The sequence below is a fragment of the Cydia pomonella genome, chromosome 18, assembly GCF_033807575.1.
Source record: "Cydia pomonella isolate Wapato2018A chromosome 18, ilCydPomo1, whole genome shotgun sequence".
Lineage (NCBI taxonomy): Eukaryota > Metazoa > Arthropoda > Insecta > Lepidoptera > Tortricidae > Cydia > Cydia pomonella.
The window spans coordinates 11,528,603-11,553,447 of NC_084720.1; the positions used below are offsets into that span (position 1 = coordinate 11,528,603).

Here is a 24,845-nt window from a genome sequence, read left to right on the forward strand (position 1 = left end):
ATATTGCGGTGATGACACAATATGGTCGACTAATCTAATATCGAAACCCGTGCACAGTACAGCACTAGCATTTCATTCAATCATTCAGTCATTTACCTGTTGTATTTTATTGTAGTCTGTGGGTTAAAAGAAGAAAAGAAATTGGCTCGGCGCGGAGCGTATCGTGATTTTATTTTGTGCTTAATATAATTTTAATGATGTTCTAACAAATCCCCTCCGTTGGTTTTATTATATTATTAGCTAAAATGGCTAAAGAAGGTGATATGTCTCTTTACCAAGATGTGTTGGAGCCGTTCAGGCGTGTGATAAACACCGATCCGCCAAAAGAGAAGTTGTCGGCGTCTACAAAAATGAATTTCACGGATAGTAATCAGTCTATTAAAGAAGGTATTGTTAGTTAAATGCATAGATACGTTTATTTGTAAGGGATTTAGTTAAATTCTATTTTGTTTACAGGCTTATCTAACCTGTTGTCGATGGGTAAAAGGAAGTCCAGTATGAGCGCTGCCGAAGCTACACCTGATAAGCGTCAGCGTACCGACAGCTCTACTTCAATTCCTCCGTCACCATGGGAAACTAAGAGGATGAAGATAGACTTGATAGCAGCCAAGGCTCAGGTGCTTATTTAATTGGGTTCTACTACATGTAACTGCTTAGAATCACTGTTGCATTTGTAGCATTTGTATAATTATAATGGCATATACTTAGTTCCACTAATTTACAGATAACAAAGCTGGAAGCCCGAGTGAACCATCAGCATACAATTCGCAAAGAAATGCAGATCCTATTTGAAGAGGAGAAGGCCTCGCTGATGGAACAACATAAAAGGGATGAACGAGCTTTGTCTGATATGGAGGACCGCCTAAACACTATTAGAAGACGTGAGCAGGAGTTAAAAGATGAGTTGTGTGAAGTGAGTATCTTGTAGGAGAACCGGGTATATATGTAAATACCCTACCTACCTAACCTAATCTCTTATAAGGTCTTAATACCCTAACTATAAAAGCTCCCTCTTTTGCATGTATCATACATTTTCTTAGGTTGGGTGTAACATGTATTGATTTGTTCCCTTTCAGACTGTAAAAGAACACAAGGAGAGCAAAGCAAAATGGGAATTAGAGAAAGGAGAGCTCCAGAGGTACGTAGCGGAGCTCAAAGACAAGCTGCTGGAGGCCAATGTGAGCAACAAGGACCAGGTCTCAGAAATGAAGAAAGATATGGATGAATTGTTGCAGGTAAAACTCTAATACTGTGAAAATCTTTTGTAACATTATGTTTTATTCCATTGGGAAAGGGGAATGTATTTCTGACCTTATTTTGAACTTTATCTGTAAGTAAAAGGTAAAGGTGGACATTTTTATATTATAAGACTATATTTTTGCAAGGGTATAAATTATTTAATAGTTTTTAAAATCTCTGTATTGGTTTTGTGAGAAATTCTGTCAAAGACTTAATTTTTTCATGCCATCATCACTATAATTGACTATTATAATCATTCATTAAATATTAATCAACAATAGGCTATAAAGCATTGAAACTATAATTTGACACTCCTTACTCTCTGTTTATTTTTGCTTTAAATGATTGTTATTAATTTATAATTATTTGAGAAATGCTGGCCTGCTCATTAACTGCATTGTACTATTTTCACAGGCTTTAGAAGGTGCCCAGGCTGAAGTGGAAATGTTAAAGAAAGAACTAGCCAAACAGACCAGCCGGGCAGAGCAGTGTACCAATCTCCGAACCCAGTTCGAGAAGCAGACATTTGAGTTGCAACAAGCCAATAACAAACTGAAAGAACTGCAGTATGAGAAAGACTCTTATAAGGATTGGCAACAACAGGCTAAGGTATTTTTTTCGAGTAATTTATGGTACTTATATTTGTAGGGTCATTTACACCTAGCTTTAAAATTACATACATAATTATTTAATTTGAAATATGATTCAATTTCTAACTATCTTTAAACACATGTAAAGTAACTTGCAATAACATCACTCAATAAATGAGTTTATGTTTCCGCAAATTAGGTATTTCTTTGGCTTTTGAAGGCGTTTTGTTGCATCTGCAAATATTTCAAATAGAAAGTTATGCTTTTTTTTTGCTTATTATTAACAAACAAACAGTCTTACAAAACAGATAAGTATATAAAGTAACATCTTTCTAGTTATAGACCTATAGTTTCCTATACGTTTGCCTTCAATGACACAGTTACATGCATCTACATAGCCTATCTATGTTTCTCTGTCAGTGACAATTGTAATCCTATGAATTAAATTCAATATTATGGCTATTTCTAATATCAGCTTATTACAGACGGCGCAAAAACGGCTAAGCAACATGGCTGAATTAGAAAAAGAAGTCGCTCGGCTGCGCGCGGCGGAACGCTCCCTGCGGGATACCATCGGTAACAAAATGCTGCTTGAAGAGCAGGTGCATCAGCTAACCGGCAGAGTCGAGGCTCTGCAGCCGGCTCAGCAGGAGCTGCACGAGGCTAAGGTTTGTCTGGTTTGCAAGCTTGGTTATGTCAACTATTACTGCTGGGCCATTTGCATTGAGCTTTTATCCCCTTATTCATAAACGTGTACTAAAGTTACGATGCCGCTGATCATCGTTTGTCCCTTTCCGTCATACCTATAGGTCGGAAAGGGACAAACGATGATCAGCGGCATCGTAACTTTAGTACACGTTTATGAATAAGGGGGTCAACCTTTTCCTGTTGATGGCAGGTGAAGCTGGCGTCAGTAGAAGCGTCGCTAGCGGAGTGGCGTGCCGCGGGGCGCGCGCACGGCGTGGAGAGCGCGCGCGCGCTGCGCTCGGCGCTGGACGCGGCGCTGGCCGGCCAGCTGGCCGCCGTGGCCGGACAGTCGCAGGCGCAGTCGCAGCTGGCGCAGCTCACTGAGGTATGGTTCTCAGGGCTCTCAAAGGTCGGCAACGCATAACGCTTAGGTCGTAAGGCGGCTCGTTTGATACTAATTACATTAAAGAAACATTGAGCTATTGACGAACACACACACATATTGGAAAACACAGAGTGGACAAGGCTGGCACTGGAGCTAAGGATACCTGTAGGGATACCCGCTTTATTCTACAGAAATTTGAGATGCTTCAATTATTTCAATATCTTATTAATATCTTCCTTCATACTGGGTGAAAATTAGCCACTTTTTTTCTTATGTCACTCAATCATTCTTGTCCTCCGGATAACATTTAACGTATATACCTATACAATACCTATCTTCTCAATCTTGATACTTATTATCAGAACTTTATCATACAACAGGATGTAGCAACTCTGAAGTACGAGAGAGACAAGGCGACGACGAAGCTGAACGATCTGATGACAGTCCGCAAGACCCAAGAAAGCCTCATCCATAGGCTGCAAAAACGGCTGCTACTCGTCACCAGGGAGCGAGACAGTTACAGGTAAGGCCCCGGACTGGACGCACGCGACTAGCTGGGCGATGAAGCATAATACATTTGGTTGAGCGCATTGTATGAATTACCTTGATCTGTCGTTCGTAGTACAGTCTGCCGCGTAAGATAAGATTACTATCACTTAAGATTTTTAAAATTTCATTTCTATTAGGTATCCGTTTTAATAGTAATATTAACCAATAGCGCGGTTTCGTAGTTTTCTCCACACGCTATTGCGTGAGCGGTTCGTAAATGAAGCACGTGCGGCAGTTTTGCTAGATTTTGATCCACATTTGGCGGAAGGATGCTTGCGGAAGGCTAGCGAGCCTTATATAGTACAACATCGCGTTTCGCATCCATTTTGCATACATTTCCTCCTGCGATCTTTACGCGTTGCACGTGTACTTACTCTAGCACTACCTGCATATTGCCATACGTCAGGATTTTCCCGGACATGTCAGGACTTGGACGATTTGGTCCTTTTTTTTTGCGAGGGGATTAAGCGAATGGCAAGGTTTTTTAGAAACTAACTAACCACTAGAGTCTAGATAAAACTGGAGTTGGTTGGATGAGTTTAGGAGCAATTACCGTTCAGGAAAATTATTTTTTTTCATATGGCAACTTGACCTACGTACAGCTCGCGTGCGTGATTTCTAGGGTTGCTATACGTCAGGATTCCCTCTGACATCTCAGGATTTTTGGTCCTTTGTCAGGATTTTAGGAGAAATTACAGTCCAGGAAATGTCCGGCGATGTCAAGAGTTCTGTCAGGATATTAAATTTTTTCATATGGCAACTTTACCTGCATACAGCTCGCGTGCGTGCTTTCTAACATTACCCTGTATCCATCACCCTGTCACATCGCGCGCTAGCACTCATGCGCTTAATGCGATTCTGGTGCTGATGAAGATGCGTAGGGCAGCTAGATGAAATCGGATCTTTAGGCGAGTGCATTGCGCATCGCCTTGCAAGGAAAATCCGTTAATATTCCAAAAGTCAAAAGCATATATTTGTCCAACATAGGTATATACAACATACATCAGTACAGGTCTCATATTCATCATCCTCCAATCCAATCAAGGTCTTAATTTCATATCGTTCTCCAGACAACAGCTAGACTGCTACGAGAAGGAGCTGACCGTGACGCTGACTGGCGAGGCAGGCACGGGCAGCGCGGCGCTGCTGTCCGCGCGCGTGGAGCAGCTCGAGCGCGCGCTGCAGGGCTACCGCGACCTGCTCAACATGCACGACCAGAGCTCGCACGCCACAGGTGAGACACGTGCCGTGTGTACTGGCCACAGCTGGCGGAGGCGGGCACGGGCAGCGCGGCGCTGCTGTCCGCGCGCGTGGAGCAGCTCGAGCGCGCGCTGCAGGGCTACCGCGACCTGCTCAACATGCACGACCAGAGCTCGCACGCCACAGGTGAGACACGTGCCGTGTGTACTGGCCACAGCTGGCGGAGGCGGGCACGGGCAGCGCGGCGCTGCTGTCCGCGCGCGTGGAGCAGCTCGAGCGCGCGCTGCAGGGCTACCGCGACCTGCTCAACATGCACGACCAGAGCTCGCACGCCACAGGTGAGACACGTGCCGTGTGTACTGGCCACAGCTGGCGGAGGCGGGCACGGGCAGCGCGGCGCTGCTGTCCGCGCGCGTGGAGCAGCTCGAGCGCGCGCTGCAGGGCTACCGCGACCTGCTCAACATGCACGACCAGAGCTCGCACGCCACAGGTGAGACACGTGCCGTGTGTACTGGCCACAGCTGGCGGAGGCGGGCACGGGCAGCGCGGCGCTGCTGTCCGCGCGCGTGGAGCAGCTCGAGCGCGCGCTGCAGGGCTACCGCGACCTGCTCAACATGCACGACCAGAGCTCGCACGCCACAGGTGAGACACGTGCCGTGTGTACTGGCCACAGCTGACGGAGGCGGGCACGGGCAGCGCGGCGCTGCTGTCCGCGCGCGTGGAGCAGCTCGAGCGCGCGCTGCAGACATTTTTTGTTCAATAACGAGACGAGCGGTAGCCGCCGCGACCTGCTCAACATACATGACCTGAGCTCGCACGCCGCTGGCGAGATATATTCCAGTGCGGCTTAATAACATACGATGTTTTGTGGCTGATACATAATGGGGCAACATTATAGAATTTTTAACCTATAACTTGGGTAAATTGACATGACAGCTGTCACCGTATGTGAAAAATATTGTACAAGATAGTCTGACGATTTGAACATACGTATACGCTTCGGCTCGTGACGATTATCCAACTTATTCAATATTGGTCCCTATTCGCCTGTCTCTTTTAAATTTCGTTAGTGACTCGGCCACGTTACCAACTCTGTCATGATACGGCCACAGTCAGCTAAGCGACATCCATATCTTCCAAAATATGAACGACTGGGAAACTGAATAAAGCTCTAAAACTTCTCAATCGATAGCTCACTTGATTTGTCTTTTCAAGATATAATTTTCCAGCGCATGATACTTCCTGCTTTTCACTTTTTATCTCATATTTTATAGTCTGGCAAGCCATTTCCGTCAGTAGAAAAAAGCGGCAAATTTATAAATGTAGGCGCGAAGGGTTATCTTCCATAGAAAATTTGAATTTCGCCCCTTTTTCTACTGACAAAGTTGTTTGACCGGCTATATATTCCCGGGTGTAAACGTGCCTCATCGTGTACAGCGGTGGAAGGGCTCCGCGCGGAGGCGAGCAGGTGGCGCGACGAGGCGGAGGCGGCGCGGCGCGACGTCGGCAAGCTGCGCGCGCAGCGCGACCACCTGCAGGCGCAGCTCGAGAGGCTCAGCGCGCCCTGCACCAAGGTAACCCACGCCTCCTTGGCCCTGTACTACTCATATATGATATGACGTATCAATATTCAAACTGAGTCATTAGGCAGAACGAACCGCCTCACGAAGCTGCGTGAAACGACTAGGGTCACTCGAACCGTGTCTCACTCCAGGCATCATGGTCTCGCGTGCGTAGCTTCGGGCAAGTCACGTCCATACAGACCAAGCTGCTTCTCGCAGCAATTTACTTGTGAGGCGTCTAGCTTTATTACAATAACCAAGCCACAAATAGCAATTTAACAAAAAAAAAACATGTCTTAAACATAGGTGGTATGTTAAATATTGTTGATTCATGAATGAATATGTTCAATTTAAAACAGTAAACGTGGAAATGTAAATGGTTTCAGGTGATACACTTGGCAGATAATCCAGCCGCCATAGCGCATAAACAAGTCCAGGGTGACTTAGAAGCAGCCAATGAAGAGGTACGATTTGATAAAATTACTGTTTATTTATGGAGTGGTAGTGATACTGAATTATTCCATTTTGCTCTGTCCATAAACTGATCAAGCTAAAAAAAACTTGTTTTATTTGAGTTTACTGTTGATATGTATAAAATGGTCCTATTAGAATTATTTGTTTATTTAATTCTTACTGCTTACTTCAGAGGGAGATAGACACATGTTCGGTGGAAACGCCTTATCTGGTCCGTTAATACTAACTCGTGAATTATTGGCATTTAGATAAAGAAGTTAAAGGCAGCTCTACGAGAAGGCGGGTCTCGCGGCAACCCTGAGGAACTGGCACAGTTGAGGCAGCAGCTGGAGAACAGCCAAATTAAACTGCAGAGGTGTGTTTTATTCAAATTCATTCGCGTCTATTGAAGCAATATCAATTTATTAGGTTTTATATAGACGTTTCTTACTTAATGTCCAATGTTATTAGGGTAATTAATCAATGATACTTACTTCATTCTGTTCTCATTGTCATGTTTGATCGCAGAGAAAATAACAGCTAGAAGTTAGAAATCGATAAATAAAAATAATGAATAATAATAATACTTGTAATTTTTATAGCTAAATAGTAGTTTATTAACTATATACAATCACAAAAGGCGCATATAAATATGTTTTTTTGATCGCCGTCGACAGGAGCGATGTTGATCTGCCCGAGACGGCGGATACTAACGGTACTTGCATAAATACAAATGTAGAATTGTTGTCTTAGTTTTTAGTTCATGGTTTACTTTCTTTAGCTTGGGCCTCTAGTTGTTTTAGATTATGCGCCATAGTAATTTTCCTGTATCTTTGTGATTGACAGCACATATTAATCTTGAAATCAATGGTGATTGATTTTACGATATCTCATTAAATCTAGAACTATCGAACCCATGAGCACGAAAACTACTGCGGTGCACAAGTTTTGTATATTTACGTGTTTTAACAAATCTGAGTTTATCTGAGTTCAACGACTGTAGAATTCGACTCCTAAATCTTTACATTTTTTTGTCTTTAGCGGGTAGTTTTATATAAAAAAAGCGGCCAAGTGCGAGTCGGACTCGCCCATGAAGGGTTCCGTACCATTTATAACGTATTAAAAAAAACTACTTACTAGATCTCGTTCAAACCAATTTTCGGTGGAAGTTTGCATGGTAATGTATATCATATGTTTTTTTTTAATTTTTCATTCTCTTATTTTAGAAGTTACAGGGGGGGGGGGGACACACATTTTACCACTTTGGAAGTGTCTCTCGCGCAAACTATTCAGTTTAGAAAAAAATCATATTAGAAACCTCAATATCATTTTTAAAGACCTATCCATAGATACCCCACACGTATGGGTTTGATGAATAAAGATTTTTTGAGTTTCAGTTCTAAGTATGGGGAACCCCCAAAATTTATTGTTATTTTTTTCTATTTTTGTGTAAAAATCTTAATGCGGTTCATAGAATACATCTACTAACCAAGTTTGAACAGTATAGCTCTTATAGTTTCGGAAAAAAGTGGCTGTGACATAATCGGACAGACAGACGGACATGACGAATCTATAAGGGTTCCGTTTTTTGCCATTTGGCTACGGAACCCTAAAAATACTGCGCTTTTACATATACGGAATAATTCCTCTACAGTCATTACTTCCAAAATTTCCCGCTAGATACATACTAAAATACTATGTGACTAGTTACTTAGAACTAAGTATTTTAAGCCCCATTTAGACGGTTCAAGAACTTGCATGCGATTTTCGTTACATTGCGATGTTTGGTCGATCGACTGAATTCATTATAGGTACTGCTAGCAGTTAGCAATGTATTAAATATTGCATGATATGCATGCAAGTTCCTGAACAGTCTTTATAATCATTTGTGTCCTTGCTTGTAGCTGCATTGAATATACCATAACATAACTTTGCATTAAATGTATTGAATGGCATATTATGTATACTTTTAACTATTAAATGTATTGATTTTAGTATTAATCATTTGTATTTGGCTTCGCGAGACCCCACGTCTTAAATTATAACACAGCTCTTAGACTCTACCTATGAAGACCGGGCCTCACGAGGTCAAGAGAAATTCGTCTCTTATTTATTTATTATGTTCGCGAAAGATAACATAATTGGGCAAAAAAAAGGCTTAGAATTTTAAAGCAATAACTACGTCAAAAGCAGTTTTTATTGTTATTAGATACTTACAACCAAAAATTCATGTCAGTATTCTTATCTTTCGGGAACAAAATAGCCTTTTCTGCCCTCCGGGCGGAAAGCGTCATCTTTGCTCCCACTGCGCTAAACGAAGTTGCCGCTTTCCGCTTCCGTCGGGCATAAAAATAGTATGCGCACCACGGGAGGAATCGTAGGACATTCCATCCCGCGTGTTTGACAATTTTACACGCGGCACGCAATGTCCTACTTTTCCTCCCTTGGGACACAAATAACTATTTCTTGTTAACTATGCATAAGTATGAACCAAGTATTAATTGTACTGATCATGTATGTTTCAGAATGAAAGAAGAGTTCACGTCATCGGCGCAAGAGTACAGGGACGTGTGTTACATGTTACTGGGCTATAAGGTCGACAGAACTGGACATAAGAATTATAGGCAAGTGACTAATTTATAACAATTTTACAGCTGTATTACTTACGTTTACAGATCTAGGATGTATAAGATATGTAATTTCGTTGTGCCTTGATTGATAAAGATATATTAATCAAGTCACAACGAAAAACTAAACAGTGTTGAGTGTAATTAAATGAAAAGTTTATAGATTAAGAATGTTATGCATTGGATACCATTATTGACACTTGCGATCTATCGTACCATGCCACTGTTTTCAAACTTATGCCATACATAATTTGAACTATGTTGCAGGTCTCTTCTAGCTATAAGTGTAGACTATATACGATTTTTTCTATTTACTTTACGGGTGACCCTAGGGCTGGCTCATTCCTAGGCTAAAGAATAGGCATCGCCATTCAACGAGGGAACGTAGCCAGCCTTCCGCAGGTGACAGACCTGGAGGACTTTTAATAGAAGGGGTTTTCTTAATATTCTTATTTACGTTTTTTATTTTATTTATTTATGTATTGCACTTCAATACCTTTCTTTTACTTTTCAGAATATCTAACATGTACGCAGAATCAGCAGAAGAATATCTAACATTTACTTTATGCGACGACGGAATCGAGATGGTGCACACAGACTACTCCGCAACATTAGAGGACCTAGTAGAGTTACATCTACACCATCACCGGTCCATACCTATGTTCCTTAGCGCTCTGACCTTAGAACTGTTCACAAGAACAACTATGCAGCAAGATGTAGAGGAGTCTGACTGATAAGAGGGATAAACTAGTTATAACAGTGAGTGATGTGATATGGTGTGGTTATTTGTAAGTATTAGGAAATTGTGAATGTGAAAAGGATTTTAAGATAAGTGATGAACAGGGCTAGAAATATTGTGGTTGTCTCAGCTCAAAACTTTTCTATGACACTTGTTAGGCTTTGATCTGGTATGGCCAGTTGGCATTGTAAATATTTCAGAACAAATGTCTTATTTAAAGTGTTTTGTCGCCTGCTGTTTCATAGCAACATTACGAACGTTTAGTACGAAATGAACAGGGTTTGTTTGGTTCAGATTCAGAAATGTGAATTATTCTGTAGGTCTCAGTACTAGAGGTTAGACGCGGCTAGTAGAAAAAAAAGACAATGTGATCTATAGAATGGTGAACTCTTATCGTTGTCCATTTCTAAATAGTACGGTTGGCTAGGAGTGTAGGAGTTCAAATATATACTAAAACATAAACATATTGTTTGTTATATAGTTCGTGTCATCCGCAATGACGCGCAGATTGGTCAAATCTAACCTTTAATAACATGACAATACGAGTCAAAGCACGCGTCTTCGTGAATGGCACGATCTATATCATTCCGAGGTTTTTTCACATACCTGTCGTATTGTTATTGTAAATGTTGTACTATCAGAGGCAATAATGATTATGAAAAAAAATCCGTACTTCCATTTTCTTCTTTCCCACATGCAACATATCCTTATAACAACAACACAACACATACTTAGCACAAAATTAAGTTAAAATGATATCTTAAAAAAATACATTTTTGTTGGTTAGCATTGGTAACTTGCTAAAGTACTATCGAAAACTCGCAGTGTTAAAAACTAGTAAATATTATAATAACTATTAAGTAGGAGGTGCATATCTGTACTTTTATAAAAAAAAAACACTGATGTTGCTATGTACTTTAAATTGGTGTTAAATTCATACAAGTTTTCCGGCCTATATCAACTTCAGTCTATGCCTACTAGTAACAAAATTTCAGTTATTTCAGACGAAAAAATGATAATAACACAAATACTTACTACTATAGTAATATTAAAAATACCATTACTAAAATAACAGTAGTAATATGAAGTGAACCGAACCGAAGTATCGTCAAACAAGCTTTCAAACTGAAATGTGAGATATATGGAAGGAAGAGGTAAGGAATGCAATCTCCATAGGCAGAACTATTGCAAAAAGTGTCAAGCTGTCAACTATAAATAATAGTTCCAAAACTCTCCAGAGTAGCTAAGAACCTAGACGTTATTGACGGTGTAAAGTGCTAGCGCACTTTATTTTGTTTTTTTTTTTCATATATTCTAGGTATTGTAGCGCCACCTATTTAAGGTTTTTTGACGGACACTTTTTGGTACATGGAGATTTCATTCCTTAGTGATATACTTCATGAACGGAAAAACAAATCCGGACTAGAATTAAGCCTTTAGGCCGAGGGAATATATTTCCCAACTGATTTTGAACTTCATTATAAAGTGATAGGGTTCAATTTTGCATAATTCCTGCCACGGGTTAAAGGACCATGAGCAACTTTGTATGGAGCCTGGACCAAAAACCGACAGAAATGCGAATTAGGTATTTTTATGTACTTCATTTCGTTCTATGGGCACCAAGCGGAATTCCATTGCAGAACTGAGATATCTGTAATTTAGTCAAACTGTCATCACCCTTCTCACCTAGGCAATAGAGTCCAAGTAAGTACATTAATTACTGCAGGGTAGATGTTCACGTACCGCTGCGAGCGCGGCAAACCATTCGCCGCGCTTGCCCAGCGGTGGACTCTATTGCCTAGGCAATAAGGGTGATGGCATTTTGAGTAAAATACAAATATCTCAGTTCTGCAATGGAATACCACTTGGTGCCTATAGAATAAATGAAGTACATAAAAATACCTATCTAATGACCTAATTCTCAACTCTGTTGGTTTTGGGACCATTTTAACGCAGTCCTTTAAAAGGTAACATGTATTTTATTCCTAATTGAGTCTAAAGAATTGTTTGATTTAAGTATACTTATTGAATCGTCAAATTTCTAAAAATTATAAGTTGTCTCTAAAGTAATAATCAGAGCTGTATATATTTAAATTTGACTATTTTACAGTACCCGGGGATAAATATTGCACATCGGACTTTAGAAAGAGAAGATGGGAGACAACGAGAGAGAAAGAGGCAACGCTCTACGAAACCGAAATTCCGATGTGCAATATTTATCGCCCGGTACTGTATATGTTTCATATAAGTGACATTCCTAATTGGTAATCTCTAATGTATGCTAAATATGAATTTTATCAGTCACCAGTGTACAGACTCAGATAATTATTGTAATAAATTTTCTATAAATACGAATGGTAGTGTTATTGCAGTAACTCATTCTTTTGTTTTATACTGCGTCGGTGGCAAACATGCATACGGCCTCCCTGATGGTAAGCAATCTCCATATCCTATGGACGCCTGCAACTCCAGAGGTGTTACATGCGCGTTACCGACCCTAACCCTTCGCACCCTCGTTGAGTTCTGGCAACCTTACTCACCGGCAGAAACACAACACTATGAGTAGGGTCTAGTGTAATTTGGCTGCGGTTTTCTGTAAGGTTCCCCAGTTGGGTTCTGCTCTAGATCTGGAATGACATCCGCTGTGCTGTGCCCTACCACACAAAGCGAGATGATATTCACAGTGCCCACGTCTGTTTTGGACGTAGTTTAAGGACATACCCGGGTCCATACAATGAAATCGTGAATAATCTATCTCACAGATCTTAATGCTCTACATTAGGAGCGATTAGAAAGTCAAATCGATCTAAGGGAGGCAGGTTGGTACGTATTAGCCTGCGGTGTTCTTAGAAGCACGTGATTAACCGGTGAAACAAGCTATTATGCATCAAGCTTCATGGTTTGCACTACTGCGGAAGAAAACCTTGCCTATACTGGCTCCATCGTCATACACTGTGGGGCCTACCGCGAAAATATAAAATAGAGCCTGAGAGTCAACTCTGCATGTCATTTTTGCAATGTCATAAGAATATGACGATTACGTATGTTCATTCCTTCACTTTGTTCGATTGAAGTCTGTGCAAAGCGGTCGTCCTAAATCCTATCTGGGATCCTAAAAAAATTGTTCCTAGTTAGTGCAGTCAGTTTCTTACTAAACGCGTTATACCTTTACGAAGTAAGATGAATAAGACTAAAAATCTTTTAAGGCGCTTTTTAGACCAGTTTCGAATAATATAATAACCAATCTTGAGGCCTTCCTCTAGGGACTTAAGCGATTAGAATCCTGAGTTTTTGACTTTCGTTCCAAAAAAATCATGAACAGGTCTAAAATGCACATTAAAAATTATATTACTATAATTGTATGACTATATTTTGTGAAAGTTTTAGTATTAAATTTGATCTATGAATTATATTCATTAGTATTATATATGGAATAATATTTACAACATCAATAAATTGCTCTGATAATTAGATTAAGATAATTATATGTAATACTGTCTTACTATTCATAAGTGCTTGTTGCTAGGCCTACATGAATAAAGTATATTTGAATTGAATTGAATTGAATTATAATAAATCTTGCATAAAAACTAAAAATATGAAAATTATTTCTAAATATGACCAACATTATACTTGAGGAAACTTACCGATTACTTTTTTTTAAATATTGAAACACAAAATATTAAAATTTCGAAACACGGACCGCGGAGCCCATCCATTTCGCTCACGCTTACGCTCAGTGAGAGAGAGAGGAGAACACAAACCTACTGGGCCTTAATGATGAGTAATAAACTCGCGAAACAAACGACTCGCGGTCGCGGTGCCCATTAGTGCGGCTGATTAATTTTTATGAAGAGCGAGCTCTGTAAACCCTTTTGTACTATGTCTATGGTACTGTCTACTGTCATTGCTGCCAAGTGTCAAAACAATACAATTGTCATTCACGTTTTGCTTGTATTTCTGTCGTTGTATAAAATATTATTAACTAATACTTTAAAATAGCTTTGACTAGTTTACTGAAATATATCTACCTCTCCCCTTTGCAAAAATTGAAATTAACAACGAGGCAAAAACAACAATGCATAAAAGTTCCTTCAATTTACGAAGTCTCCGGTTATCTCTGAAGTTCAGACCCGAAATATTGAAATTAGTGCTAAAAATGAGGCACAAAATAAGGAAAAAAACAAGGCTTATCAAAGTGATGAAGCAACAATTGAAAAATCAGGTATGTAACCTTTCTCTGGTTTCCTTTGTATACCTAAAGATGTTCTCTGCCTTATCAGTCATATAAGATGAAATATATAACCTTAATAATATAGAGTAGAAACTATTAACATTGACTGAAAGTATTTGTGATTTCAGACACATTCCACAACTGCAACTATTAGCTCAAGCACACAGACGGAAAATGACAACCTTCAAGACTTTGTTTCAATCAATAATAATTCTGACTGCAAACAAGCTGATAACAAGCAACACATCAGTGCCTTTACACAAACGGACGAACTCCAAACAGATAAATTAGAAAATAAAATAAATGAAAACCAAGATAAAGACAATGGAGATAATTCAGTTACAGAAAGTTTTAATGTTGATAAAAATAGTGGTTGGAGTTTGAATAGTGAAGAGAATGAGAAGAGTATAGCTGAGCAAGTGAAAGAAGTAGCACAAAGTGCCATGCAGCAGTCTGGGATGGTTTTTGTGGAGTCTGCAGGAATGTACTATGATTACAAGACTGGGTATTATTATAGTGCTGTAAGTCTTCTTGTAACTGAATCAAATTTGTAAACAAATGAAAGTAATGTGGCAGACATATATATTATCTTCTCAGTTGGCATACCTCGTTCATTTCTGTGTTGTTTTGTTAACCACTGGAGAGGATAATTTAGCAGTGTGATCTCATCCTTGAAATTTTTAGGTGTGATGACTTTCCAATGTGCATCTTCATTAAAAATGCTATTGCTAGAGGTTGCAGGGATTCAAAATGGTTTTTTGAAAAAACTTTGAAATAACCAAACATTTCGGTTTATTGGACTCGATTGTGTTTTTAGATAAAGACTTCGTATTATTAGATTGCCATTAAATTAAATTAAATAAGCCTTTAATCCACATATGATCACTTGTAAATACAAATATTAAGTTGTCTTATTATAAAATGTCTCTTAGTGTGGTGTGCCTGTCGGCATAGGCCTCTTCCAACTCTTTCCAGTGCTGTCTGTCTAAAGCAACTCTGGTCCAGCGGGGTCCTAGAGTAAACTGGATGTCATCTTCCCATCTGGTTATTTGTTGACCTTTTTTGCGCTTGCAACCGAATGGGTACCAGTGGGTCACTTGCTTGCTCCATTTTTCTTTGTTGTCTCGCAGCATGTGGCCTGTCCACCTCCACTTTAGTTGGTCGATACGCTCAAGTATGTCCTTTACTTTTGTTCTTCGCCTTATTTCCTTGTTCCGGATTCTGTCCCTTAGTTTTGTACCAAGCATACTTCTCTCCATAGCTCGTTGGCATTTGACGAGTTTGTCTCTGTGTTCTGCTGTTAATGACCAGGTTTCACATCCGTATGTCATGCATGGGAGGATGCACGTATTGAACGTCTTTCTCTTTATATAGGTACCTAGGTCCTTACTTTTCATTATTTCTTTTAGTGACCAGTATTTTCCCCATCCACATGCTATTCGTTTGTCGATTTCTTTGGTCATTTGGTCTTTGGGGGAAATAATTTGACCCAGGTACACATACTGGTCGACATATTCAAAAGCGCTTCCATCTATTTTTATGTTTATCTTGGTTGCGTTTGTCATCATCTTTGTTTTGTTTGCATTCATTTCCAAACCCACAAGTTTACTCTCTTCGCACAAGTTTTTGACCATGAACTCCAATTTTTTGGGATCTTCCTCCATCAGTACTAGGTCGTCCGCGAATCTGAGGTTGTTTAGTCTCCTGCCATAAATGTTGTAGAGTGTAGATTGCCATATTAAAAATTAAATAATTAACAAAGAACCAGTTTCCGATCCCTGATAGGTTGTATTTTCTTAAAAGTTACTAATAAAGAAATAGGGGACTTTTCATATAGATAAAAGTGTTTCAATTTGATAAAAAGACAAGACTATTTATTATTAAAACCTGTTAGTAGGTATATTTGCCTCACCTAGTGTAGGAATCAGGTCAACTGATCGAAGACACAAACCCTGTTCTTTCAAATTCTGTACCTGTATGGTTATTAGGAATACATATGTTTTATGTTTTTATGTTTATTTTTTACTTTCAGGACCTTGGCTTATATTACCATCCTGACACTGGATGCTACTATCACTACTCAGAAGATAAACAAACATTTGAATTCCACTCCTACCCTGACAGAAGCAAGACTGTCACTCACCCTGAGTATGAAGCCCATGAGAAGAGAAAGGCTCGGAAACTCAAGAAGGTTAGTTAAATATTTTTCTTCTTCTTTGGATATGGAACACATACACAGTAGAATCCGCTTAATACCACCCGTTTACTACAATCTGCCATATAACACTATTTTATACTAGTCTTGGCATCTTGATTGCATATTTTACAATGATTTTGCTTTCCCATTTAAGTTGCATTTTCGATGCAGTAAAGAGATTCTTCTTAAGTGGGTTTTACTGTATTCTAATTCCCACAATGTTTTAACCATTCATATGCGTCACTTATAATTCTGTGACATGTTATCCCTTTTCCATAGATATATACCCTGCCCACTGCTTTAAACATTACCCAATACACAATTTCTCGCTGTATAAAAAGTTGTGATTGGTCAATAAATGTTTTGATTGGTTAAAATAACATTATATATCTCAAACCTCTTGTGTAGTTCAGTCCAGTTCAGTTCTATTCAGACTTTTATACTTCTAGTTCGTTGCATGAGATGAACCTTAGTAGTTATTTTCTCTTAAATTTCTGTTGCAGGCAAGACAACGCGAAGAAGCCGACATTGATAACCTGACGAAAAATCTATCCCAGGTTTCACTCCGAGCCCAAACCGCCTTAGGTAATTCAATGATAAAAAGTAACTACCAAGTACCAAAGTCAATGTTGTATTACAGGGGACAGAAGAGGAAGGAAGCAAAGCCAAGCGAAGAAAGAAGAATAAGAAAATTTTAAATGGTGACAGTGATACCAAAGAATCCAGAAATAAAGCAGAAAATGCAGATGCAAGTGAAAATGCAATTGATAAAGAGAAAGAATCTGCTGAAAAAGTTGATATATTTGATGCTGATATGAAAGAAGATTCAAAGAAGATAGAAGATGTCCAAGATCTAGAAGAGGGAGAATGCAGCGATTCGGAGGATGAAAAAGAAGACAAAAAGGAGGAGGAAGAAGTTGAATCTGATGATTCAGATGCTAGCATGTCTACTATTAGCAATGATGATGGTAAATTAATATTCTAAAGTGTGCCGTGGTGGTGTTATTATGCTTTTCTTGAATATGGTAGGTAGTGAAGGAAATATCCTTCTGAAGACAAAGTCGGTAAATCATGTAGAAGAAATTTTAATTTTGTTTTAGACAATTTGGTTTGACACTAAGAAAATAATTACCTATTGTTTTTTAAATTGTGATTTATGTCGATATTTGACAGTGGTTTGAGTCCATGGAAATCAGAAAATATATGAATCAACTTATATTTATTACATTTATGGGTTTGCTGTTTTTAATTTTGGTTAACATTCGAAACATTGAGACAATGAGTCACGTATGGTCTATTCCATTAGGACCTTAATAGAATGTAACTAACAAAACCATATAGTAAGCCTATCATTCAGCCAATGAGGTACAAAATTGTAACCTACGGAAGTATATATGATTAGTCGATCAGCCAAGTCATATGGTTTTCTGTTATTTACATATTGTACATTATATTAAGATGCGAACGGAATCGACTATATGTGAAGTAGGTTTAACATTATACTTCTTTTATTGATCAGATTCGATCGCCAGGCATCACCCGCCGTCCATGCGCGTGATCGTGCGAGACACGAACTTGCCCAAACTGAAGGTGGGAACGTTGTTCCTGGTCACCAAAGATGGCGGCACTGTCGGCAGAGAGGGCAGCAATCACACTATCCTGATAGAAGATTACAATGTTTCAAGGGTATATTTTAAATATACGTATAGGTTGATTTATAAGAGTAAGCGAGTTTCGTACTAACGCTAACAGGAACCTAAAGTAAATTTTCGGCATCCTATCTTTGTATATGTTACAGAATCATCTGGACATCAAATACGACATGACCAGAAGAACGTACACCGTTACAGATCTAGGATCTAAGAATGGCACAACGCTCAACGGCGTGAGGATATCCGAGAGCCAAATTGTTAGCGAGCCAGTTGAAGTGAGTATGCTAGTTCTTTTGAACAGTCGAATTTTAGTTTCTTAGCAATTCTTTTTGAAGTTTAACTTGCGTAGCATGATATTGTAAATTGCGTGTATTCGCCAAATCTAGACCATCCCGAAAGAATAATCAAATCTACGAAAATTACTTTATTTTAAACTCAGTCAAATGTTACAGATACTTATAGTTAACTTACATTCCTGCTTAAATATTATAATCATCAATATTTTTAGGTAATGCATGGGAGTACTCTACAACTGGGTGAAACCAAATTGCTGTGCCATATACACCCTGGAATCGATACTTGCGGGCATTGCGAACCCGGTCTCGTCATGGAAAGTAAGTTAAATTATAATTATAATTATATATCTTCAAAAAGGTTCCATTTCAAATAATAGATAAAAGTTAATACATGTGGGTTTAACCTTTCGTACGTGTCGGTGGTCAAAAGTCGAGAGTTCAGACATCGGTTGCGCCGAATAGAGCATAAAAATCGATATCGACAAAAATGCAACATGACTAAAATTCGGTCATGATTCTTATCATACACAAAGGAGAGGTTAAGCTAATTCGGTTATTCAATACTTAACTACGTTACGCTATGAAACTCTCAAAGTAAAATAATGTTACTGGCCCCCGCCTGCCTATATTTTAACTATGAAGTAGATCCCATTTAATACCTACGATCACGTTTAGTTAATACGATTTCCCGCGTAATATGCTATAAGTATTAAAATGGCAAGTTCAATTTGTTTAAAAAAAAAATCACATGCACGTGTTCCCTTCAAAATCTTATTAAGCAGGTTTTTCTGTTATGCGTATGTAAAAGGCTCAATTTTACCGTTTACCCATATTATTAACGTTTAATTGCCATCGAAAATATGCTATCTATAACTAGTGTTAAACTAAATTCTACCTTATAGCCCAAGAAAAAGAGAAAAAAGCCGCTTACACTCGAACATGCAGCGTTCAGAAACAGCACCAGTTAGAACTAGCACGGCTTAAGAACAAATACGCACCCAAGCCTTTAGCTATAGAAGAAACTGCCTACAACGATAGGGCGAAGGAGAGGAGAGACAAAGTGGGATCCTCCCATCATTCCGAGAAAACGCAGAGCGCCGATTTGGATACGTAAGTATATAGACATTTGAATGCCACGCCTATTATACATAACGCGCCATTATTGGAATGCAAGAAGGCAAGAGTTTTTTTGAGTTGCTTGGTGGGAAAATTCTTATACTTAATAGGTAGATAAGTTATACCATTTCCTAAAGTTGACTCGGCTCCGACCCGCCTAACAAAAACTGCAATTTTTGGGGCCCAACTCTTGGACGTCTTAAAAAGGGGACAAAAAATATTATTGGTAACGCTGACATTTCCTAGTAGTTTCAGGGCAAACATCAATTCGCTCGCGACCTACCAATGGGTTGCGACCCATAGTTTGGGAAATGCTGCTTATACTACACATAGTTAAACTTTTCTTCAAGACCAAAGACCAAGTACCAAAGATACATTAATTGAGTAAGATGCGTAGAATCTAAGACGATCGTGCTTTGAATTTGACAGGTAAACGAGATGGCGCTGTACAGCTCCATACATTTTGCGGTTACTCTGATTGTCAAATGTTCACGTTTGACAATTCAGTGACCGCAAAACATATGGCGCAGTACAGCGCCATCTGTTTTGGATGTCAAACTAAGTGGCACGCTTCTTTCTTAAACTTAACTTCTCTATTACAATCAATTCTCTTTAGTTGTCCTCAAAGGTTAAAATAATAATACTCGTAATAATAATAAAATTCTTTATTGTACACTACATAAGAAACAGATACAGAAATATTAAAAATATTGATCGACATTCACTTAAACTTTTACAATATTTTCAGGGAAATTGTATTGTGTCTTATACAGTTTATCCTTACATTAAAACACCGAATAATGTTACTTATTTTTCTAAACTTGGATTAATTTCTTAGAATGTAAATGCAGCAAAAAATGTAGAACAAAAAAGGAACGTCCATAATTCGCTAGGCTGTTATAAAACGTTTAAAAGTCTTTGACTCAAAAACAAGACTTAAATGTAAAATATCAACGTCTCCGTGCTAATATGGAAATATCAGCAGGAATCGGCATTACAAAATAAATGCCCAACATGACGCAGACGTAGACGCACTAATGGCTTTTTGATTCGGTGCGTAATTGAGGAATCATTTCTGAGAAAAACAAAAAACCCGACTGCACACTAAAAAAGAGGAAAACAAGCCCCACAAGAATATTGTTGTTGATGGTAAGTATCGCAGACGGGGACCAATAACCAAAATGACTATAAGTAACCCTCTGTTGGTCCCCGCCTGCGATACTTACCATCAACAACAATATTCTTGTGGGGCTTGTTTTCCTCTTTTTTAGCGTGCAGTCGGGTTTTTGTTTTTTTTTTTTTTAATATAAGTACTTATTTTTTTTAAATAAAAAAAACATCCTATGACACTCCCGTGATCAAGACGAATCTAACGATACCTCATACATCAAAATCCATCAAGCCGTTTAGGCTACAGGAGGCCACAAATAAACAGACATACATACATACATACACTCGAAAAACATTACCCTCTTCCCTTTGGCAGTCGGGTAAAAAAATAAGATTAAAATTGAATTTTGATTGGGAACATAGGGTTCCTTGAAGACTGTAGATAGGCCTAAAGTAAGTAATTAAATGAGAGTTATGAAATGTTATTTAATACCTATTTATTTATTTATATCTTAAGTACTAGACTTAATCTAAAGCACACGCACACAAAGCATAAATACAACACGTGGCACAAATTAAGTAACAGTACTAAAGTACAGAAGGTTCACTTCCTTAGGTACGTAAATTAAAAAATAGCAGAGAAAAATACGGACGGACGTTACAAACATCTGAATTGAAAGTTAGCCTCAATTTCTAGGTCGGTTATTTTTCGAGCTACGAAGCCCTTGCAGTTAGTGAGCCATAAGTACCCACCACAGATATAATCTATTATATCTGTGATAAGTACTATTGTTTTTCCTTGATTCGGTCGCCAGGCTTGCAAGCCTTACATATTACGGTTACGGTGGAGATCAGATTGGCTAGCTAGTAGAGAGATTAATAGAACGTACTATCCAAGTTAGAAATTTAACAGCTAAAATCATCTGGGCTAACAGTTAAAATCATTCGTCAGGTACATAAAATCAACCGTTTCCCTGTTGTAAAAGTAAGGAATCCTAAAAACCTACGTGAGTATATGTACATGCTCGTATACCTATACCGTCCAAAATTAGCTTACCAAATAAAGCAAAACGGTGTCTGGTTACTTGGTTGCAAAATTAAGTTACGTACCAAGATTTTTAAAGAAAGAAATGCGGCATTTCATGCCTTTCGTTTCAGGGTTCCGTTTTAAGATTTTATTATTTTAAGAATTTAAGATGCTTATATTTTCTCGTATGGTTTAATAATAAACGGGCCAAGATCTTAATGCTTAGTGTACAATCAGTAGGCACCACTACAAACCACATCAAAATGAATCGAATCCGTGTTTGAGATAAATGACCCGGAGCCGGAATGATAATGGACCCGGGTATGTCCTTAAACTACGTCCAAAAGAGAGGTTTGGGCATTGTTAATGTCATCTTTATGTGGTAGGGCACAGCACAGCGGATGACATTCCAGATCTAGAGCAGAACCCAACTGGGGAAGTACCTTACAGAAAACCGCAACCAAAAAACACTCGACCCTACTCATAGTATTGTGTTCCTGCCGATGAGTAAGGTTGCCAGAGCTCAAAGAGGGTGCGGAGTGTTATAGGGTCGGCAACGCGCATGTTACACCTCCGGAGTTGCAGGCGTCTATAGGCTGCGGAGACTACTTACCATCAGGCGGGCCGCGTGCTTGTTTGCCACCGACGTAGTGTATAAAAAAAAATATTACTTTCTATAATATTTTGCCCTAAATAAATAAACCGTCTTCGCTCTGTTGGGAGTAAATGCGACCAAAAAGTAACGCTAGCGACCTAAGTCGTGTATGACAAATATAACAATTGTGTAGACTGCGCAGGCTTAACAATGTTGCTAAAATAAGCCGATGTTACAGGTTTATAGCTCCCGAAAACAAAGGCTTCAAGTTACTGCAGAAGATGGGATGGTCGAAGGGAGAGGGGCTCGGGAAGGACAGCCAAGGAGACACAGAGCCGGTGAGTACACAAACCAGTAGAGCTGGACTCTTTTGCGATTTAAAGAAGATCAATGTACACGTAAAACTTTGGTTTTAAGGCGGGCTTCCACCAGTATGCCACTCGGCGGTACAAGCAGCTTTGTGCTGAATATGCTTGTGCCACACATTGGCGGAATCCCGCCTTTAGAATGTCTGCCTTTGTCGCGCATCGGCTCAAAACGGTCAGTAACCGCTCCAGAGTTCGATTAAGCTAAGTTGGCACCTATTTTTGTAGGCCAGATTGTGCAAGTGTTATTTAAACGTCATAATTTCATAGAAGTTTGACGATTAAAGTCAAATTCAATCAAAATTGCTGCCAACTTAGTTTGGTCTCACTCTACTATCTCTACAGGGCATAAAAAATTATTCGATTTCCAACTACTCAACTACTTAAGTCGATTCGACAACGACGAGTACGGGGATATCTTTATGTTTAATTTCCAGCAGACTATACTAGACACCATTTTTATTCGATGTTCATTAAAACATTTTGTAGCTTCGAGATATCTGTCAGAGAAAGTTACAATGTCGGTTCAGCAGGAGTATTTGACTCAGTGCCCTTTGTAAGACTTTGTGGTAATGTTATTAATTCTTGTAGTAGTAATACATTCTTGCAGAAGCCACACATCAGTGTAGGATGTAAAGCATGAACCTACATCTTTACTTCTATCTCTGTCTATGCGTTTATATTTTGATACGCCATATTTGTATGCGTTTCTACGCAAAGCTGAGGACTTTGATGCCTACATTTAGGTTTGCTCTTAGAGCATATCTCTGCGTGGCGACGACGTCGCAATCTCTGAGCAAGGGCCAGCCAGCCGGCCAGCCAATGAACAGCTAGGGAAGGGGGCAGACGCCGCAGAGGGGCATACATTGTATGTAAAATTTGAGCTGTCTTAGAGCTGCCTTTACCTGCCTACGCCCATGACGTGGAACGTACAGTCAGCAATTCTAATAGCTTAACACCCCTGCATTTTTTAAACATTATTACAGGAGTGCTAAGCTAATACTTTTGCTGACTGTACATATAAAGCCATTCATCATCCAAAATGTTGGCAAAACCTACAGAATTAATTGCAACCCCTTCGCTATTGACATGACTAATTAGTCCAGATGAATCGTTAACCTTGCCACGAAATCGTAAAAGCTCAAAAAGGCTTTTTCGTTTTTGGCAATAACAGGCTGTCTGTAGGTCAACCGTCTGCAGCCCAGCAAACGTATGTTGATGAAAGCCAAGCGATAATCGACTTTGTTAGTTTGTCTTAAGGTTTTTTGATAACAGAGAGGAAGGTGAACCTGTACCTGCCCATTTAAAACAATTTGCGTACTCGTTTTTTTCTGTGGCGGCTCGCATTAGGCTCGGAGATATGATGGGCTGTCATTAATTTGTGCTCAGACGGTGACGCTTAGGGCGTGCGTTGCAAATACTTTCGCAACCTTGTGACTACAGGTTTTTAAAATCATTGAATTTTGAATTTTAATTTTAAGGGATAAGGTCGAATTTGATATTTCATTGTCCAATTAGGTAAGGGATTATGGTAGTTAGTCATCACTATACTTTGGATTTGAGGTAATGCTGTAGTTTAGTTAGGAGCGAATAAGGGTTTAGAGATATCAATGGGGGGTATATATAAAATTCAGTAATTTATGAATTTCGACTTTGTTATTAATGATGCTAATGATGCTATAGGTAGCAGTGGTGGAGCACCAATGCAATTCGACCAACCCTAGAATACAGTTTTTGAATCCAAATATAATCCCTTGTCATTGTTTAAAAATATAGTAATTTTATTTTTGTAAATTACATTCGACGTTTCGAGCGCTGCATTCTGTGTATCAAAGAAAGACTGGCTAAAGTTGACATCGACATCTTGCAGCTGCGCGTGTTTTTCGAATTACCCGCACTTGATTTGAATCGGCTGTGTATTAGGAATACAAGTCTAATACAAAAGCTTCATGTATGTAAGCATGTATCGATATCTATTAATGATTGGCACGAATGCACGTAGAACCATTCTCCTCATTAAGCCTCGTGAAATCCATCCAGATCTACTCTTAACTGCAATCCGCAACACTGTTCAATGCAGGCACTGTATCTTTACAAGTAATAAAATGTAATGTTTCCTATCGTTCGCCTTTTCATTGTGCGCGATAATCGTTCTGCAATCAGCGAATGTCGGCTCTCACAATTCTCTTGTCACTGTATAGAAATCTGCACCATTCAGGGCT

The 24,845-nt window shown here is 39.1% G+C and overlaps 2 protein-coding genes across 3 annotated transcripts in view; both read left to right on the plus strand.

Moving 5' to 3' along the window:
• The first annotated feature begins 105 nt into the window (after nucleotides 1-105).
• Nucleotides 106-10,709, plus strand: LOC133527745 (mitotic spindle assembly checkpoint protein MAD1). Its single transcript, XM_061864896.1, has 14 exons — nucleotides 106-387; nucleotides 457-617; nucleotides 725-913; nucleotides 1,077-1,235; nucleotides 1,654-1,848; nucleotides 2,315-2,497; nucleotides 2,728-2,901; nucleotides 3,282-3,424; nucleotides 4,521-4,684; nucleotides 6,088-6,224; nucleotides 6,599-6,676; nucleotides 6,935-7,041; nucleotides 9,191-9,289; nucleotides 9,807-10,709. The coding sequence occupies exons 1-14, from the start codon at nucleotides 246-248 to the stop codon at nucleotides 10,024-10,026; spliced, it is 2,151 nt and encodes a 716-aa protein (XP_061720880.1). The 5' UTR covers nucleotides 106-245; the 3' UTR covers nucleotides 10,027-10,709.
• A 3,276-nt stretch (nucleotides 10,710-13,985) lies between these two features.
• LOC133527978 (angiogenic factor with G patch and FHA domains 1) overlaps nucleotides 13,986-24,845 on the plus strand; it is a 44,921-nt gene continuing 34,061 nt past the window's right edge. Inside the window, exons 1-10 of one of the 2 annotated variants that reach the window (XM_061865199.1) lie at nucleotides 13,986-14,256; nucleotides 14,394-14,786; nucleotides 16,298-16,456; nucleotides 16,966-17,019; nucleotides 17,103-17,430; nucleotides 17,982-18,148; nucleotides 18,261-18,389; nucleotides 18,623-18,728; nucleotides 19,313-19,520; nucleotides 22,497-22,596. In XM_061865199.1, the coding sequence (XP_061721183.1) occupies nucleotides 14,110-14,256; nucleotides 14,394-14,786; nucleotides 16,298-16,456; nucleotides 16,966-17,019; nucleotides 17,103-17,430; nucleotides 17,982-18,148; nucleotides 18,261-18,389; nucleotides 18,623-18,728; nucleotides 19,313-19,520; nucleotides 22,497-22,596 (1,791 nt within the window). In that variant the 5' untranslated portion in view covers nucleotides 13,986-14,109. Of the gene's footprint in view, nucleotides 14,257-14,393; nucleotides 14,787-16,297; nucleotides 16,457-16,965; nucleotides 17,048-17,102; nucleotides 17,431-17,981; nucleotides 18,149-18,260; nucleotides 18,390-18,622; nucleotides 18,729-19,312; nucleotides 19,521-22,496; nucleotides 22,597-24,845 lie in introns of both variants that reach the window. The other variant, XM_061865200.1, reaches the window with a different exon arrangement.

Coding starts and splice junctions, on each gene's coding strand:
- LOC133527745 (XM_061864896.1), top strand. CDS start 246: ATGGCTAAAGAAGGTGATATGTCTCTTTACCAAGATGTGTTGGAGCCG. Junction 388..456: donor TAATCAGTCTATTAAAGAAG/GTATTGTTAGTT, acceptor TTTTGTTTACAG/GCTTATCTAACCTGTTGTCG. Junction 9,290..9,806: donor ACTGGACATAAGAATTATAG/GCAAGTGACTAA, acceptor TTTACTTTTCAG/AATATCTAACATGTACGCAG.